General features: G+C 40.1%; 1 protein-coding gene across 1 annotated transcript in view; it reads right to left on the reverse strand.

Annotated features, from left to right (window-relative positions):
• The window catches only part of CCDC81 (coiled-coil domain containing 81), a 51,460-nt gene extending 32,231 nt beyond the window's left edge, over nucleotides 1-19,229 (reverse strand). Inside the window, exons 1-4 of the mRNA XM_006865010.1 lie at nucleotides 19,132-19,229; nucleotides 10,013-10,074; nucleotides 6,543-6,699; nucleotides 1,002-1,258 (exon numbers count right to left, since the gene is read on the reverse strand). Of these exons, the coding sequence (XP_006865072.1) occupies nucleotides 1,002-1,258; nucleotides 6,543-6,699; nucleotides 10,013-10,074; nucleotides 19,132-19,210 (555 nt within the window). The 5' untranslated portion in view covers nucleotides 19,211-19,229. The remainder of the gene's footprint in view (nucleotides 1-1,001; nucleotides 1,259-6,542; nucleotides 6,700-10,012; nucleotides 10,075-19,131) is intronic.
• Nucleotides 19,230-19,444: the final 215 nt, after the last annotated feature.

Raw genomic sequence — 19,444 nt, forward strand, 5'->3', positions numbered from 1 at the left:
GGACATATTGTCAGGAGGGACCAGTCACTGGAGAAGGATATCATGTTTGGTAAGGTGGAGGGTCAGAAAAAAAGAGGAAGACCCCCAACGAGATGAATTGGCCAAGTCACAGCATCGATGGACTCAAGCGTGGCAACAGTAGTGAGGTTGGTTCAGGATCGGGCAGTGTTTTGTTCTGCTGTGCATAAGGTTGCTATGGGTTGGTACCAACTTGACAGCACCTAACAACAACAACAACAATGGTATCACTGATGAAAGTTCCTCCATTACCAGGCAAATTAAAAGCTATTGCAGCATTTCTGTGATGAGTTAGATTTTCCTGTTTGTCTTCATTGAAATACAATAGAAGAAACAGCAAAACCATGTGGCTAGGAAGTCTGGGCTTGAATCCTTAGCACTCTGATCTCATGTTTCCCCTGTAAGCTGAGTCCCATTTTTCTCATTTGTAAAATCAGGGTAATAATGCCAAGTTTATACTGTTTTGAGACTTAAAAGAAGTTATATGGAATAGTTTGTAAACCATAGTCCACCCACTGCAGTCCAGTTGATTCCAACTCCTAGCAACCCTATAAAATAAACTGGAATGGCTCCCAGAGGGTTCTCAAGGTTGTGCTTTCAATCTTTATGGAAACAGACTGCCACAACTTTCTTTCATGGAGTGGCTGGTGGGTTCAAACCTGTGACCTTTAAGTTGGCAGTCAAGCACTTAACCACTGTGCCAGCAGGCCTTCTTTTGTAAACTGTGGGGTAATAGAAAATGTTCCACATTATGATCGTTTTTATTACTATTTCTAGTCATCAGTTGCCATTGATTCAAAACTTTGTTTAAGGTACTTTTTACTCTTCTAGAAACGATTTTTTTTGTCTAAGAGCCTTCCATGCACTTGGGGAAACAGTACTTTAAAACATGTAGCTCTGAGTCTTTCTTAATGATGACACACCTAGAGATGATTTTAGCAGTACAATGTGAGAGAAGGGTGAGAAGGTAAACATTAATTTACATTTGCTAGAGCTTTCATCAAAGTCCCACTTCCATCCATGGCACAAAGAAAGTCCTTATAAAATCTCATCTTCACTTTGCTGTGTCTGATCACCAGGACCCCAATTCCTTTGAATGTGAACTCCACATTTTGTTTGGTGGAAATGGATCGCGATAAAAAAAGCAAGGTCTCCTTCACACATCCTTCCACTACATCCCTGCTAAACGGACCTTCCAGGGATATCATGACAAAATTAAGTGGAATCACTGGTATGTCACCTAGAGGAGGAAAAAGTGGGCATTTACAATATAGACAGATCAGATACACTCACAAATAATCATCTTACCCAAAAATAGAATTGTCCATTGTTGTTATTAAATGCCTTTGAGTTAGTTCTGACTCAGAGAGATCCTGTATAGGGTTTCTGGGGCTTTTAACAATTTGGCAGGAGCAGAAAGCCTTATTTTTCTCTCATGGAGGGGCGGGGCAGAGTGGTTCACGGTCCAGTTCTTATCAGAATGGAGCCACCACATTCCCAGGGCTGTCCATATGAAAACTTTAATTATACCAATGAAACATTACCTATTCCTATAAATAACACAGTTATTAACTGATATTAATCAGTACAATTTTCCCTAAAATCTGTCTTAGACTCAAAATAAGAAGAGTAAGCTGTCTAAGCAGGACTTGGTGTTGTACATAGGGTCACTATGAGTCACTACCAACTCGATGGCACCTAACAACAACAACAAACAAGACTGTATATGTTCCTTCTGGTGTTCCCTTAGAGATGTAATAATAGCAAAGAACCACTTCTTTTCAGAGGATTTTCTGAACATTTCAGTCCTCTTCTTTATCACGACATGCTTCCCCAATATTTACCTATTTCCTCCAATATCCCAGAATTTTAAATAATTACACATGCTAGCTGCAGTCACTTGCACTTGGAAAAGGCAAAAGGCTGGGCTAGTCCACGTGGTTCACTTTCTAGCAGTACATATAAATGTATAAGTTAATAGTTCTCGATCTTGGTGAATGGTTCAAACTTACCAGCTGCTCCTCAGAAACCCTATACAGGGTCGCTATGAGTCAGAACCAACTCGAAGGCACTTAACAACAACAACAATGAATGTTAAGTGTTCTGAAAGGATAGCAGTCATCAGAAGTTGCCTTTCAAATGAAACTGGCTCTTATATAAGGGTATCATAATGGATCGCTTGCAAAATGCTTTTCTTAATGATTCCATGAATGATGCTGTAAAAGAATATGTTTATATCTAGCTTGAAGGGAGCATAGAATCTATTCAACTAAAGCAGAATGTAGAAGCTGTACAAGGTCTACAAGTCAGGACAGGGGTAAACAGCAGAGGAGCCATATAAAAAATTCAGAGACAATGAGCAAGCTCACTGATTCAGAACCAGGACAGAGAAGAGATTAATATTTTAAACATACACTTGGGGGAGCATGGTGGCTTTCTAGAAGCACTGGACTGCAAACCACAGGGTTGGTGGTTCAAGCCCACCAGCTGCTCTGAAGAAGAACGATGAGGTATTTTGCTTCTATAAAGATTTACAACCTCTGAAACACTATGCAGCAAGGTCGCCATGAGTAGGAACTGACTCAATGGCACTTAACAACACCACGAAACATTCACTTAGCTAGCATGAACTGATAGTCTTTCAAACGTCTAATATTGCTGGAATTATAAGAGTCAGCAGTTCTACAAAACGCAATCTTCCTTTACCAGCCCAGTGTCTTCTACATAATTCGACAGAGATTCTATACCACCTCACTCTTCATTTTAAAATTTCATAAAAGAGTAAAGCTATACTTCCTACCTCTACATCCTCTCCTCCCATTCTCCCATTACCTCTCTGCAACCTGTCTACCAGCCCACTCATCTTAATACCATCATCTCATGATGAACAAGTCAATGGACACAGTAGATCTTGTTTCTCATAACCCTGTACCCCTGCTGTCTGTGCCCTCTTTTCTCTTGTATCTCTTCCATCCAGGGCCCTTGTATTGTACTTTGTATCCAGGGCCCCATTTTTGGTTCTACCATTTCCTCTTTCTGGATCTCCATTGCAAATATCACACCTCCTCTGATTCCCTATAAGATGCTATTTTTTCCACAGGATTTTGTCTTTGTCTGTCTCTTCTTACCTTATATTCTCTCTCTAGGTAGTCTTATCCATTGTAATAGTTTCAGCAGCAATATTCTAGTGACTCTCAAACCTCAATTTCTAATTTCTACCTTTCCTAAGCTCTAGAATCACCTTAGCCAGGTATTCTTATAGTAATCTCAAACTCAATGTATCCTAAAACAAGTTCATTATTTTATCCCTCATCTTCTTCACCCCTTATGTTAATGGCATGAGCAGCCATCTATTCTCCAACAAAGAAATCTAACCTATCCAACACTCTCAACTGGTTATAGAAGCTAATCAATTCTACAACTGAAATGTCTCACAGATATAGATCCCCACATCTCCCTTCTGATTGTCATGCCTTCATTCAGGCTTTTACTTTACTTTTTTTTTTTTTTTTTTTTTTACAACCAAACAACTATAAATGCAAGAGCTATGATCCTGAACTGAAAAAAACTGTACCAATACAGATAACTCCCTGCTTGATTGCCACCTTAATACCTACAGGACGAATTTCAAAGTCCTTATCATACCTTCTAAGAACCCTCACAATCTGGTCCCTACTTTTGTCTTCCCTCCCTCTACTTGACTTCATAATCAGTATGCACTGACTGACCACACAGATAAATCCCTACTCCCCTAGTTGTTGTTGTTGTTAAGTGCTGTCGACTCAATTCCGACCCATAGCAGACTTCACTATTTTCCTTTTTCTCAACTTTGTTCATACTATTTCTGAAAATATTTTTCTACAATATTTGTAGAATATTGTCTATCTGGCAAAGTCCTATCATCCTTTGAGATCTCCTTACAAATCATCTTCCTACAACTTGCAAAGCAACGATAGGCAAGCTCTCCTCTGGGCAACCATAGAATTTGACCTGGTTTCTGAGCAATGCTGCCTTAATCCTGGCAGCCTCGTTTGTCTTCACAGTTAATTCTCATTACACGTGGTAGTTACGTTCTATAAAGTTGCCATGAACACTGAATTAGCGAATACCGAACCATTCTCCTATGGAAAATGTAAGCCAAGTTTCCTTCAAGCCTCTGGTTACATTTTGGTCAATGGATTAAGACATATGCTTGTTTTATGTGTGTTTCTATTTAAAGACACCTGATTTAATATATACTGTTGATTCATTAACATAGAACTCACAGCCAACAGCACTAAACCTCATTCCTGAGTGAAGCATATCTAACACATGTATTTACTCTGTAAGGCAAACAACAATCGTCTTGTGCTGGAAAACACTAGATAGCACTTCAGTACTATGACTGGGGACCATTTTAGCCACCAAAATAACCAACAAAAAACATAAACATGCAAATGAGTATGGAACTAAACAGACTGTGGCAAGGACCCAGTTACTGAGAACTGAAATAAGAAGGCAGAGGATCACTTGGCCTGACCTTAGCTGGGAACCTGTGTATCAGGTGACTCATATTTTTCACCCCACTGCATGAATGACCACAAAACTGCAAGTATTGGTTCTTGGTTTACAAAGAAATTTTAGGGAGTAAGTAAATTTAAATAATGAGACTCAACTGCATATTTAACTCCAACACTAGATTCTGAGCTCTTCAAATGCAAGGACCATGTTTTATTAGTCTTTAAAAGATACAAGCTAGCAGAGTGCCTGGTACACATGAGGGTCAGTGTACTGTTCCACTGTTGTTGTTGTGTACTGCTGAGTCAATTCTGACTTACAGTGATCCTGGGTGACGGAGTACAACTGCCCGTGGGGTTTCTGAGGCTACAATCTTTATGGGAGCAAACACCACGTCTCTTCTCTCTTGGAGTGGCTGGTACGTTCAAACCGCTGATCTTTGGTTAGCAACCAAGCATTTATCCATTGACCACAACAGTTACCTAATTAAATCATAATGAAGAACCATAGCCCCCTAGTTAAACTGTAGACAACCTTGTTCTTCTAGTGAACTAATTCACTCATTTATGCTTGATTTTGAAATTTCCATACCCTGTAAAAATATTAATTGTATAGATAAACTCGGAAAGATGAGGCTTTCTGCTCCCGTAAAGATTTACAGCCTCCGAATCCTATACAGGGTAAATATGAGTGTGAACTGTCTCCATGGCACTTAACAACAATGAACAACATATATAAACTATAAAATAAGATGGAAAAGATGCTCTATTTCTAAGGTGCAAATGTATTGGGGGAAATTTTGGCATTACTGTCATTTCCTTCAGTAGGCTTTTGATAAATTATGATATTATAGTTGTCATAAAACTCTAGGTAAAAATGAAAAGTTCCATCAAATCTACCATAGTAAATAATGCGTGATAAATTCTAAGCATAGTTTGTTGATATTTGTTTTTCTAATATATCCTTTTTCTCATGGAAAGTTACTCTACAAATTAATTTTGAAGAAAGTTCATTTAAAGGCAAGTTAGAGCCTTTTCAACTGCTGGCAGGAAGGTAAACTATCTCTCTTAACCCAGGTGGGGACAATAGGGAATGTCAACTAGAACAGGCTGGGAATCAGGAAGTAAGCCCGCCAAAGTCTCTAAGTAAGGTATCAGGAAGTCTGCTGACTAAAGCTGGGATGTGAGAATACAGTGTGAGAATACAGTGTGAGAATACAGTGTTTACTACTGTATCTCAAGCATCTGGAACAGGCCTGACACATAGTTGACCCTCAGAAAATACATGTGAAAGGAAGTTAGGAAGAAAAGGAGAGAGTATGGAGGTGAGAGGAAGAGAGGGAAAGAGGGAGGGAGAGATTGGTTTGAAATTTTGAAAAAGAAATACAAGGTACATATGGAGTCATTAAATTTCTAACTTTTAACATTTTAATAATTTAGCTTATATATGTGATAGAAATACATTTAGTGATCTTTTTCACACCTGATACTGACTGTAATACTCCCAATCAGGTACCCTAGCTAACATTTTTTTTTCTTGATAACCACTTTTAATTTCTTGGGATCTCAAATATGAATTAAGTCCATCTATGCTGTAATGTGACTTTTGTATGAATTTGCCTTGATGTCACATAAGGTCTTCTCATGTCTGTCTCAAGTTATTGAGGTTTACATTGTCCTGCAGGAAGACACCTCAGTCCCTCACCTCAGTTCCTGCCTCTGTCAAAAATACCATGTGAAAAGTAATCACCTCAAATCAGAAACTAATGAAGCATCCACACTTTGCCCTTTCATTTTCATCGCTAGGCCAGTAACCTTCTGAGAAAGTTTGAAATCTTGAAGGTGATGTAATAAGAACCATCGGGAGGAAGTGAGATAACTGTTGTTAGATGGAGGGGATTGCAGTCATTGAGATGAAACCAAGTGTAGGATTCCTTGAATGTAAAACTGATGATCAGCTTTATAAAAAACCTTACTCAACTCACAATAAAAAGTTTCAAAACAAATTTGTTTTAAAAGGTGATTTACCAGGAGTATGTACTTTGTTTTGTTTAAGTCCATGGAGCTGTACTAATTTCTCCGCCATCATAAATATGGGCCTCTGAATTAGAAGAAATTTGTTGTTCCCCACCTCAAGTTTTTGTCTTGTGAAAGAGAAAATTCCAAGTCCTGGAATCTGAACCCCCTGAAATGAAAAAGAAAAGAGCAAAAATCACTGAAGGGGTGAAGAAAAAGAATTATTTGCACAAATTATCAAAAAATTGCGAGGAAACTTAAGCTTAGGTCTTTCCTCAAAATTCCATGAACTCTGTGATCCTTAAAAGTGATAACATTTTATGACTGCAAGCTTTCAAATACGTTTAATATAAAATGTAATCCAATGGAATATATCAACCCACAGTGCTTTACTGCCATTTGGATTCCTCATCCCCGTATATCATTTAAAAGTTGTGCAGAACTAAGAAAACTTATATAGATGCCATAACCCCTTTAATCTTAAATATACTACCACCGACCTTGCAGTTCAAACCCACCCTGTGGTCCAGTGCTTATCCTAGAGTATAGTATTATTGCTGTTCAGTGTTGTCAAGTCAGTTCTGACTCATAGTGACCTTGTATAGGGTTTCCAAGGAGCACCTGATGGGTTTGAACTGCTGACCTTGTGGTTAGCAGTCCAGTGCTGTTCCTACAGCACCACACCAGCACATTATTATGGAGCATATTGTTGTTGTTTAAGTGCCGTCAAGTTGGTTCCGACCCATAATGACCCTGTATAGGGTTTCCAAGGAATAGCTAGTGAGCTTGAACTGCCGACTTTGCAGTTCAACGACTTTGCAGTCCAGCACATTAACCCGCAGCACCACACCAGGCCTCTGACCAGCACAGTAGATGGAGAAATTTTTAGAGCATGAGAATCTTTGCTTTCTCACTCCTTCTTTCAGGTTTTAGGGTTCTGACTTAAAATCAAGCAATCTAGAATCCAAGGCATAAACTACAGTGTGGTGGTCTTGGCTGATGGGTAGAAGCAAATGCTTTTGGCATCTGGAAATGTCCTATATCAAGGGTTACAAACTCAAATACAGGGGCTCAGTAAGAATAGAAGGGCACTCCCATAGGAGAACCTAGTGCCTGGAGAGTGCATGTCCCATCTAAAAGAGAAAACTTATTGTCAGCTCCTGGTGTGGTGCTATAGGATCAGCACTGGACTTTGTTGTTGTTGTTAGGTGCCATCGAGTCAGTACCAACTCATAGTGACCCTATGCACAACAGAATGAAACACTGCCCAATCCTGGGCCAACTTCACAATTGTTGCCATGCTTGACCCATTGATGCTACCGCTTTGCCAATCCATCTCACTGGGGGACTGCTAATCACAAAATCAGCAGTTCAGACCCACCAGCCACTCCTTGGAAACCCTACACAGGGTCACTATGATTCGGGACTGACTCAGCAGCACTTCACAACAACAACATTATCATCTCCTGGCATGGCGCTGTAGGATAAGCACTAGGCTACTATCCGCAAAGTCAGCGTTTCAAACCCACCAGTCACTCCTCGTAAACCCTATGTGGTTCTGTGGTTCTGTGTTGTGGAGTCAGTTCCAACTCATAGCAACCCAGGGTGGCTATAAGTTAGAACCAACTCAACAACATTGTCAGCTCCAGACAAGTGTCACCACACAGGAATGGAAGACTGGTCTTGTTAGATTTGCTGATTCTTTAAGAGAAGGCAGAAAAAATTACAAATTTTTATACAAGTGTTCCCAACTTTCCAGCTCCCTCCAACCTCCTTCCAAAATCTTTCTCCAGTTCTATGGCATCCTGCCAGGGTCTGGCCTCAACAAGGGGGTGAGTACACGAAGGTGGGGTGTCTGGCAACGAGAGAGAGAGAGAGAAAAAAAAAAAAAAACAGACACAAAGAAGACAGAGAAAACAGACACAAAGAAGACAGACACACAGGTTTGATGCAAGCTGCCAGACAGACTGCTCGGCGGCAGACATTGCACACAGAACTAACTCTAGGTGGGACGTCTGGAGAGGCAAGAGAGAAAAAGAAACACTCGGAGACCAGAGTGGATGCAAAACCGGCAGACAGACTCTCCATGCCCCTGCAAGCAGTAATGCACGCAGGCTTCAGTCTGCGTCCGTCTTTTATATCAGGGGGACTTTATACAAAGGAAGGAGGGGATTATTAAGACATGGCACAGAAGTGAAATGTGATTAATCATTCAAAACAGGACAAAATGATTTATAGGAACAAATTTCTAAAACATACATCACAAATTGTCTTGATAATCTAACATCCTTAATTTTCCAGAAATTCAAGCAAATTTATATAGTACTTTTCAGGTTCGAATCCCAGGGCAGCAGCTTGAGGTTTCTCAAGGCTAATTAACATACCTATAGCACCTAATCTTCAATGGGTAAAGGTGAAAAGGATTTCAAAAGGTCTGAAGAAAGTCAAGCTGTTTCAGATACCTGGCTTAAACTTTCAGGGGGAAGGAGAACATATAGGTCAAACTGATTAAACCCAGGGCAGTCCGAGGGATTTGCCACCCTTGTCCTTAATCCAATATTCCCAGAATTTACCACTCCACCCCAAGTGAATACCCCGGGCAGTTCCTCTCCAGAACCTCCCTACTTAATCCCAGTAAACCTGTCCTTGTTCCTCCTCTGAGGAAGTTTACTGTCTCGGTTCTAGGGCAAAATTCGGTTTTATTAATGTACATGGATAATCAAGAGCTCATGTTCTAAATTAATATAAAACATAACTGAATAATCAAATAAGGAGCAGTTCTGACACTCTTAAAGTTTTATGAGGCCTGTAAGCCTTTTGGTCCCCAACAGCATCCCAACCCAAAACTAGACAGGAAGAAATGGTCCAGACTAGACTTGTTATTCATTTTTGACAGGTTGAGTTTCATCCTTGACTGTCTTCTTATATTCCAATTAAAATTCATTCCCTGCAATGAACCAAGACAGGACACATTATCTTGGTCTCCAGCCATGCCTGGAACTATCAGCTTACAGATAAACAGAACTCTAGTTCTTCTACATACTCAGGATGATTAGCACCACTTCCCATGTCACTAAGGAGCTCTGGGAGCATAGTGGTTACAAGTCGGGCTGCTAACCTCAAGGTCAGCAGTTCAAAACTACTAGCAGTTCTGCGGGAGAACGATGAGGCTTTCTGCTCCTGTAAAGATTTACAGCCTTGGAAACCCTGTACAGTGTCGCTATGAGTCGGAGCCAACTCCACGGCACACTACCACCACCTACGTCACTGGAAGAATAGAACTTACAAATTCATTACTTAAGGGTAAAATCTGTTTGTTGAGTCTGCTATCCATAATATTAAGTGTGAGTATCATTAAATCACAGGGCTGATGGTTAAATTGATGGCTCTTAAATTTATTTTCTGCTCCCAGCAAAACTACGCAAGACTATGAAAGAAAGATCCTTTAGGCTCCTACACTAAAATTGAAGTATAAATCCTACCTTATGCAGACTTAGCTGCCGTTCCACAAATTCTGACACATTCCCCCAAATAGTAGAGACATCTGAAATGCAAGGAAAATAAAAAATTATTTAATTTTTAATGATTAAATTTAAAGATAACACCTGTGTGTTATCTTTCACCCACTGCCATCCAGTTGATTTGAATTCACAGCAACACTATGAGTATAATCTGGTACAGAACTGCTCCTTAAGGTTTCTGAGACAATGACACTTAATTGGAGCAGACAACCTCCTCTTTCCCTTGCCAAGAAGCTGGTGGGTTGGAACCACTGACCTTGAGGTTAGCAGCTCAATGCTTAACCCACTTGCACCAGCAGGGTTCCTTAGGTGATACCTTCAAAAAACAAACAAACAAAAACCAACACCATCTAGTCAATTCTGACTCATAGTGACCCCATGTAGGGTTTCAGAGGCTGTAAATCTTTACAGGAACAGAAAGCCCCATCTTTCTCCTAAGGAGCAGCTGGTGAGTTTGAACAACCAACCTTGTGGTTAGCAGTCTAGTGCTTATCCTGTTGTTAAGTACCATCAAGTCAGTTTAGATTCATAGTGACTCTGTATAGGGTTGCCAAGGAGCAGTTAGTGGATTTGAACTGCCAACCTTAAGCTAGGCTCAAATGACAGTAATTTCTACTGCAAACTAAATACTGTTACTTAGCATAAGTAGATTTTAAAATATGCTTTAAAGCAGTAAATGTTATTGTTATGTGTATATTTTCATAATACTTATTCAATGTGTATACTGAAAAAATAATCCAAGGATCTGTACTATATGAAGAAGAACACAGCATCAGGATTGGCAGAAGATTTATTAACAACCTGTAATATGCAGATGACACATATTACACTTGCTTGCTGAAAGTGTAGAGGACTTGAAGTACTTACTTATTGATGAAGATCAAAGACTACAGCTTTCAGTATGGATTATATCTCAACATAAAGAAAGCAAAACTCTTCATAACTGAACCAATAGGCAACATCATGACAAATGGAATAAAGGTTGAAGTTGTGAAGAACTTCATTTTAACTTGAATCCACAATCAATGCCCATGTAAACAATAGTCAAGAAACTCCTACAAAAGACTTATTTAACATGTTTAAAAGCAAAGATGTCACTTTGAGGACTAAGGTGAGCTTGATCTAAGCAATGGTATTTTCAATTGCCTCATGTGGTGTGAAAGCTGGACAATGAATAAGGAAGGCTGAAGAAGAACTGACACCTTTTGTTGTAGACAAATACCAAATATACCATGAACTTCCAAAGGAATCCACAAATTTGTCTGGAAGATGTTATACCCAGAATGCTCTTTAGAAGCAAGGAGGGCAAGACTTCATCTAATGTACTTTAAACATGTTATGAGAAGAGGCCAGAACCTGGAGAAAGATCTCATGCTTGGTACAGTAGAAGGTCTAGGGAAAAGAGTAAGACCCTCAAATAGGTGAAATGATATAGTGGCTATAACAATGCACTCAAACACACAATGATTGTGAGGATGACACAGGACTGGGCAGAGTTTCATGCTGTTGTACATAAGGCTACTACGAGTTGGAACCAACACAATGGCACCTAACAATAACACTATACCCAGAAAATAAAATCATTCCCCAAAGTTAGCTTTTCTGGCAACTGAACTTGCCCCTTTAAATTCCAAAGATGTTACTGAAAATGTTGTTAAGTGCCATCAAGTGAGTTCTGACCCATAAATGACCCTATATATAGGTTTCCGAGGAGAGGCTGATGAGCTCGAATCGCTGACCTTGCGGTTCAAAACGATTTTGCAGTCCAGCACATTAATCCATAGTGCCATACCAGAACTCCATTACTGACAATGTTATTGTTGTTAAGTGCTATCGAGTCAATTCTGACCCATAGTGACCCTGTATAGGGTTTCCGAGGAGCAACTGGTAAGCTTGAACTGCCAACGCAGTTCAAATGGCTTTGCAGTCTGGCGCATTAACCCAAAGCGCCACACCAGGCAATAGTATAGTAATATTATTGCAGGATCTATGGGTCGGAACCGACTCGATGGCACATAACAACAACAACAATATTTGTAAAAAATATATTACATATTTCTCTTTAATCTATAAATAGAGGAAACCAAATATAATTTGTTGTTGTTAAATGCTGTTGAGTCAGTTCTGACTCATAGCAACCCTTAGAGTGTTTCCAAGGAACCACTAGTGGGCTTGAACCGCTGCTGACCTTGTGGTTAGCAGTCTAGTGCTTATCCTATAGCGCCACACCAGGACTCCATATATTAGTAGTGAATGGGCATCTTAATTACAGGGCATAGAGTAGTCATTTGGTAAATACTTTTGGACCAGGTGATTAAGAAGCAGCTAAATCTTGGTGTGGCACAAGGTCAGCAGTTCAAAGTCACCAGCTGTTCCTCAGAAACCTTATAAAGAGTCGTTATGAGTCAGAATCGACTCAATGGCACTTAACAACAACAATACAATTATATACCATACTATAACACAGGAATAAGGCTAAGGGCAACGGAAGTATGAGAGATCATTTGCCTGTACATTAACTGGCCCCATACTTCTGTTTTGGTTAAATTCTTGAATCGGCTTTTCAGTCTCACTTTCCACCATCAATCCAATGTCACCAGTTTCCACTGCTAATGCTCTGCAGGCTCCTCTCACTTCTAAGCCACTGATTCTGATCTCCTATGCTCTTGAAATCACAAATGTACTAACCTAAACTGTATCTAAAATAATACATTTTAAAACATACCCTTGGGTTTAGTTTGATGAGTCTGTTGACTGTCTACTTTCACCAATCAGAGGCCTTCTATGTTTATTTCTTTGTTCTCAGCTATGTTCCAGAAAACTGTGGCAGCAGAAAAAGTAGCTGCGGTTCACTAACAGGTTAATGTGTGATAGGAATTTAAAATAGGAGGTGTGATTAATGGTTTTAAATATAGAAAATTATGCATGTGTTGACATCTCTGTCCATAAACCAATCAATTAGGAGCACTTTACAAAAATTAGGGGCATTTTACAGGTGGTGGTGGTGGTTGTGTGCCATGGAGTCAGTTGCAACTCATAGCGACTCTGTATAGGATTTCCAGGGTTGTAAAGGAGCTCTGGTAGTGTAGTGGTTACGAGTCGGGCTGCTAACTTTAGGGTCAGCAGTTTGAAACTACTAGCTGTTCCGCGAAAGATAGATGAGGCTTTTTTCTCCTGTAAAGATTTACAGCCTCGGAAACCCTGTACAGGGTCGCTTTGAGTCGGAACCGACTCCACAGCACATAACAACAACAACAATAACAAATCTTTACAGGTGCAGAAAGCCTCATCTTTCTCCCACAGAACAGCTGCCTGTTAGTTTTGAATTGCTGACCTTGAGGTTAGCAGCCTGACTCGTAACCACTACGCTACCAGAGCTCCTTTACAGATCCATAATGACCCTGTATAGGGTTTCCAAGGAGCAACTGATGAGCTTGAAACACTGACCTTGAGGTTCAAACCTACTTTGCAGTCCAGCGCTTCAACCCACAGTGCCATACCAGGACTTTAAATTTTATTCTCAAAAGAAAAGATCAAGAACAGTGTCATTTATCAGGTTACCACTTTAGAACACAGATGTTTGTTATGGTGGTTATGTGCCGTGGAGTCGGTTCCAACTCATAGCAACCCTGAACAGGGTTTCTGAGGCTATAAATCTTTACGGGAGCAGAAAGCCTCATCTTTCTCCCACAGAACAGCTGGTAGTTTCGAACTGCTAACCATGAGGTAGTCAGTGACAAAAGATCAATATATTTCCCACTTTGGAAGCTGCTGGCTTTATTAGCATAACCCTTTTTTTCTAATGGTCTAAACCACCAAATAAATCAAGAGCTTGTCATCTTTTAATTATGGTATATAGGAATCAAAAATATTTTTATTGGTATGCCAGAGAACCGGCAGTTTCTGTAGATGAGAAGTGGATATAAACAAGTTTGGTATAGAAACAGTCACACTCCAGTGAAAGTAGGATCGCATGCCACCAGGAGCATGAAAGCCCAGATTCTACCCTTTATGGGTACGTAGTTTATTACCATCTGATGTGTCCTTTACTTCACCCCACCTCACTGCAGTCCCCACTGCCCCAATACCACAGCCAAAAGAATTCTGCTGCAGAAAACTAAGGTCTTTCAACCAGCTCCAATTTTAGACAAAACTAGAATCTTCAGTATGATCAAGTGTCATTAATTTACTAATAATTTAGAATTCCAAGACCCAGAATTACATTTTCAAAGTTTTTAAAGTAAAATCTGTTACGTTTCAATGATTCCAGAAGTAATTCACCAGACTCATGCTATGTAGCTCCAATTTCAGAGGAGAAAAATCACACCAACCAGGAAAGGATTTAATTAGTGCCGGGAGAAACCGTATAGCTTGTAAACAGATCCTAGTGAAAAGGTTTGACTGAGCTTAATTGTAAATTTGAGAATCATTTTTCTTCATTTGGGTGATAGGCTCCAGGGCACCATCTTCTTTTGTTTGAGACAATCTAATGGATAGTTATTGTTAGGTGTCCTTTGAGTCGGTTCTGACTCATAGTTACTCTCTATACAAAAGGATGGAAGGTGGCCAATCCTGTGTCATCCTACAATCACTGTTATGTTGGAGCCCAGTGCTGCAGCCACGGTGTCACTCCATCATGTTGAGTCTTCACCAAGCATGATACCTTTCTCCAGGGACTGGTCCCTCCTGATAACATGTCCAAAGTATGTGAGAATTCTGGCTGTACTTCTTCCAAGACAAATTTGTTCATTCTTCTGGCAGTCAGTGACATATTCAATATCCTCATTAACACTGTAATTCAAAGATCTCAATTCTTCTTCAATCTTCCTTATTTAAGGTCCCATATTTGGATGCATTTAAAGCAATTGAATGTATATGGCTTAGGTCAGGAGAACATTTGTCCTCAAAGTGACACTTGCTTTTTCATATTTTAAAAAAGTCTTTTGCAGCAGGTCGACCCAATGCAGTATGTTATTTGATTTCTTGACTGCTGCTTCCATGGGCATTAATTGTGAATCCAAGTAAAATCAAATCCTTGACAACCTCATTTTTTTCTCCATTTATCCTAATGTTGGCCCAGTTGTGAGGATTTTTAATTATTTCAAACTGAAATTTGGTATTTCCCACTGAATAAGAAGAAAAACAGACATATTGTTCTCCATAGGAACCGTTGGACAATTGGAAAAGATAAAAGTACTTTACATATTGTGAATTCTAACTTTGATTATTCTAACATCCCAGAATATCAGAGAGGGTATCGCTACCTTCTGAAAATAAAACTAATTTTAACCAGTTGCCATTGAGTTGGCTCCAACTCATGCCAACTTCTTGTTTGTCAGGGTAGAACTATGCTTCATAGGGGTTCAATGGCTGATTTTTCATAAGCAGACCACCGGGCATTTTTCTAAGATAACTGGGTGGACTCAGCCCTCCAACCTTTCAGTTAGTAGTTGAGTATATTAACAATTTGTACCACTCAGACCTCCAAAAAGAAATTTAATCTACTTTTATAAAAAAAATTTTTTTACATATGTACAGTTTATATATTTTAATGAAACCCATCCACTGCTAACAAGTAAATTCCAGCCCTGTACTGAAAGCTTGACTTAGCTGGGTTATATGAAGAGGAACGAGACATCAGGATTGGAGGAAGACTCATTAACAACCTGCGATATGCAGATGATATACAACCTTGCTTGCTGAAAGTGAGGAGGAGTTAAAACATTTATTGATGAAGATCAAATAGCACAGCCTTTGGTATGGATTACATCTCAATGTCAAGAAAACAAAAATCCTCACCACTTATCAATGGAGAAAAGATTGAAGTTGTCAAGGACTTCATTCTTCTTGGATCAACTTAACACTCATGGAAGCAGCAGTCAAGAAATCAAACGACGTATTGTGCTAGGCAAATCTGCTGCACAAGACCTTTTTAGAGTGTTGAAGAGTAAAGATGTCAGTTTGAGGACTAAGGTGTGCCTGACCCAAGCCATGGTATTTTTGATAACCTCATATGCATGCGAAAGCTGGACAGTGAATAAGGAAGACCATAGAAGAATTGATGTTTTTGAGTTATGGTGTTGGAGGAAAATATTGAAAGTGCCATGGGCTGCCAAAAGAACCAATAGATCCGTTTTTGAAAGAAGTGCAGCCAGAGTGTTCCTTGGAGGCCAAGATGGCCGAACTTCGTGTCTCATATTTCAGACATATTGTCAGGAAGGACCAGTCACTGGAGAAGGATATCATGTTTGGTAAGGTGGAGGGTCAGAGAAAAAGAAGAAGACACACTCTCCCCCTCCCACCCACCCCCCAACGAGATGGATTGGCCAAGTGGAAGCATCGATGGACTCAAGCGTGGCAACAGTAGTGAGGTTGGCCCAGGATCAGGCAGTGTTTCGTTCTGCTGTGCATAAGGTCGCTGTGGGTCTGAACTGATTTGACGGCATTTAACAACAACAAAAAAGTCAGTCACATCTTTGTTTTATTCATCACCTATATTCAGATGACTCCCAAAGGTTGACTTAGAAACCTAGACTTCCCCTTTTGGGTTCTGGACCTGTGTATCCAATTGCCTACTTGGATATCTCACAAAAGTTCTTCAACTTATCTAAAACCAGGATCTTCCTTCCTTTAATTCTTGTCCTTTACCCAGGGTTTCTATCTCAGTGAATGACATATCATCATCCATTCAGTTATATAAGCCAGAAACTCAGGCGTCATCCTTGCGATTTCTTCTCTCTCATCCCTGTATCCAGCCCACCACCATCATCTGTAGATAGCCCTTCAGACTTTCCATCTCTTTCCATTTCTCCTGCTACCAATTTACGATCAAGCTAACATTTGCTCTCACCTATGCTGCTGCTAAAGGAGCTCGGTGGCTCCATAAGATAAGCACTGGACTCTATACAATAAGTACATGGTCAGCAGTTCGAGCCTGCCAGCTTTGAGGCTCTCTGCTCCTGTGAAGATTTATAGCCTCTGAAACCCTAGACTGGGTCACTATGAGTCAGAACCAACTCCACGGCACTTAAAAACAACAACAGGCTGTTGCTAAAGGCACTCTTGGACCTCCAATTCATTCTCCACACTGCAACCAGTGATACTTTCAAAACACAATTCTGATCAAGTCAACCCTCTTCACTTCCCCTTCAGTGCCTACTCAAACAGTTCATGGCTTCTCATCACTCTTAATATAAAAGCCAACATAAAGTCTTAATATGATTTACAAGGCCCTGTACAATCGGACCCCTCCCTTTCTCCTGCCTCCTGTAGTTCCTCCAGGGGTCTACAGAGTGGGCTTCTTTCAATTTCTCCACAGAACTTCTGTCCTTATCATTTCCTCTATCAAGAACACTCACCTTCTCTCCCTCAGTCATTCATTCTAAATTGGAATTCCATTATTTACATCTCACCTTAAATGATCCCTTCTTCAGCAAATCTTGACACACACTCACAGCTATCCTCAACCCCCTGCTAAAAGCAGCCAGGGAAAAGGAGTTGCCATTCCTTAAGGGGTATTGAGTTTCTGTTAACAGTGGTGGCAGTTATACAACATGATGAATGTAATCCAGGCACTGAATTGTACGTGTAAAAAATGTTGAATTCACAAATGTTGTTAGTATATACCATCACAAAACAACTTTAAAAAGTGGGGGGGTGGGTTGCAAGAAAGTGGGAGTCATTTCTTAGGGGGCACTGAGCATCCATTAAGGGTGATGGTTTCACAACATGAACCTAATTAATGTCATTTCATTTTACATGTAAAAAATGTAGAAATAGACAATGTCTTGTTATTTGTATCTTAACCACAATTTTTAAAAATTGCCTTTGTGCCACATACCTCCTCCTTGGTAGCACTTACCACAAGAATAATTGTATATTTATCTCTGTGATTACTTGATTGAAGTGTATATGTATATCCCCATTAGAATGCAAATCACAAGGGTCTTCTCACCATCATTTCTCTACTGCCTAGCTCACAGCAGGTTCTCAATATTATCTGAATAAATAAATTATCTGTAAAGCTACATATACAGCATATTCATATAACGAGTGCTTCTTATTTTGAAAGGAAGAAAATAGAAATAATACTGGGCAAGGAAAAGAAGAGGCATCCATTTCTACTTATTTTGCCTTCTGAAATCATTTGGTTAAAGCCTAAACTACAACCTCTTCATATTATCCATGCTTTCCATTTCTTGTGCAGTTGTCTTCCCAAGGATTCTAAGCTTATAGGAAGATCTCAACATTAACTTTGGGGTGACTCTTTTTAAGAAACTATGCTAAAACAGATCAAGAGTCTTCTTACTAGAATCGAGCAAGTTTTCTATGACAAGCTACCAGGTCCTCTTCCCAACAGTATGCTGGTGTTACACTGCAAGGTCGGCAGTTCAAATCCACCAGTCACTCCTTGGAAACTCTGAACAGGATTGCTATGAGTCAGAATTGACTACATGGCACTAAACAACAACCATTTTCTTAACACAACCCAAGATGTCATGGGCCAGAAAAGCAGTCATGCCTTTACATGAACTCTGAGGAGAAGCCGTATTTTGGGGGTTCCTGTAAAACAGATTTTCTTTGGGGCAGTTATTCTGAATAGGCACAAGGGTTCTGTTCTGATCTATTCTAGTGGGGAGGCGGGGTTTAGCTATTATTTCTTGAGCTCACACTTTGTTCTAGTCCCTGAGCTAAATGCTGAATATGCATCATCTCATTTAATCAAAATCTTCAACTGGCCCCTTCCTAATTAAAGCAGCCAATAAAGAAACTGTTCCTCCCAGGGCATTCAGTGTGAGCAAGAGCACTGGACTGCAAGGTCAGTGATTCAAACCCACCAGCCGCTCCTCGGAAATCCTATGCAGAGTCGCATAAGAATGGAACCCATTCGAGGGCCCTTAACAAAAACAGCATGACTGTTTTTTTAACCAAATAGTTGTCAAGGCAACACATCCACTGCAAGCAAGGCCTCAGTCAGTAACTACAGAAGCAGGACTTGGTCTCAGCTCCAAAGCAGGTGAAGGTTTAGACTAGAGTTGCCCGCAGCCGCGGCCCCAGAGATCCCACCCTAAGCCGCTTACCCTCTTCGGTCAGCGAGGGCAGCGTGGGCAGCACCTGCCTGCCCAGTTCCTGCACTGCAGAGGCAATAGTGTCCAACATCTCCAGGCCTCAGGAGGCTTCAGCTGCTGCCTAGCACCGCGGCTCCCGTACTGGACCCTCGAAGGGTGTCTTTTCTTCTTTCTTATAGGAAATTTGTACAAAAGTAATTTCCCCACCTTCCACGTCCCTCTCCCCGTAGCTTTGAGTATGCCTTAAAAATAAAAATTACAAAAATCTTGTTTTGTTTTTTTCTGATTTTTTTTCTTTCTTTCTTACATAAATGTAAATGTTCTT

This window comes from Chrysochloris asiatica, unplaced genomic scaffold (assembly GCF_000296735.1).
Source record: "Chrysochloris asiatica unplaced genomic scaffold, ChrAsi1.0 scaffold00074, whole genome shotgun sequence".
NCBI lineage: Eukaryota > Metazoa > Chordata > Mammalia > Afrosoricida > Chrysochloridae > Chrysochloris > Chrysochloris asiatica.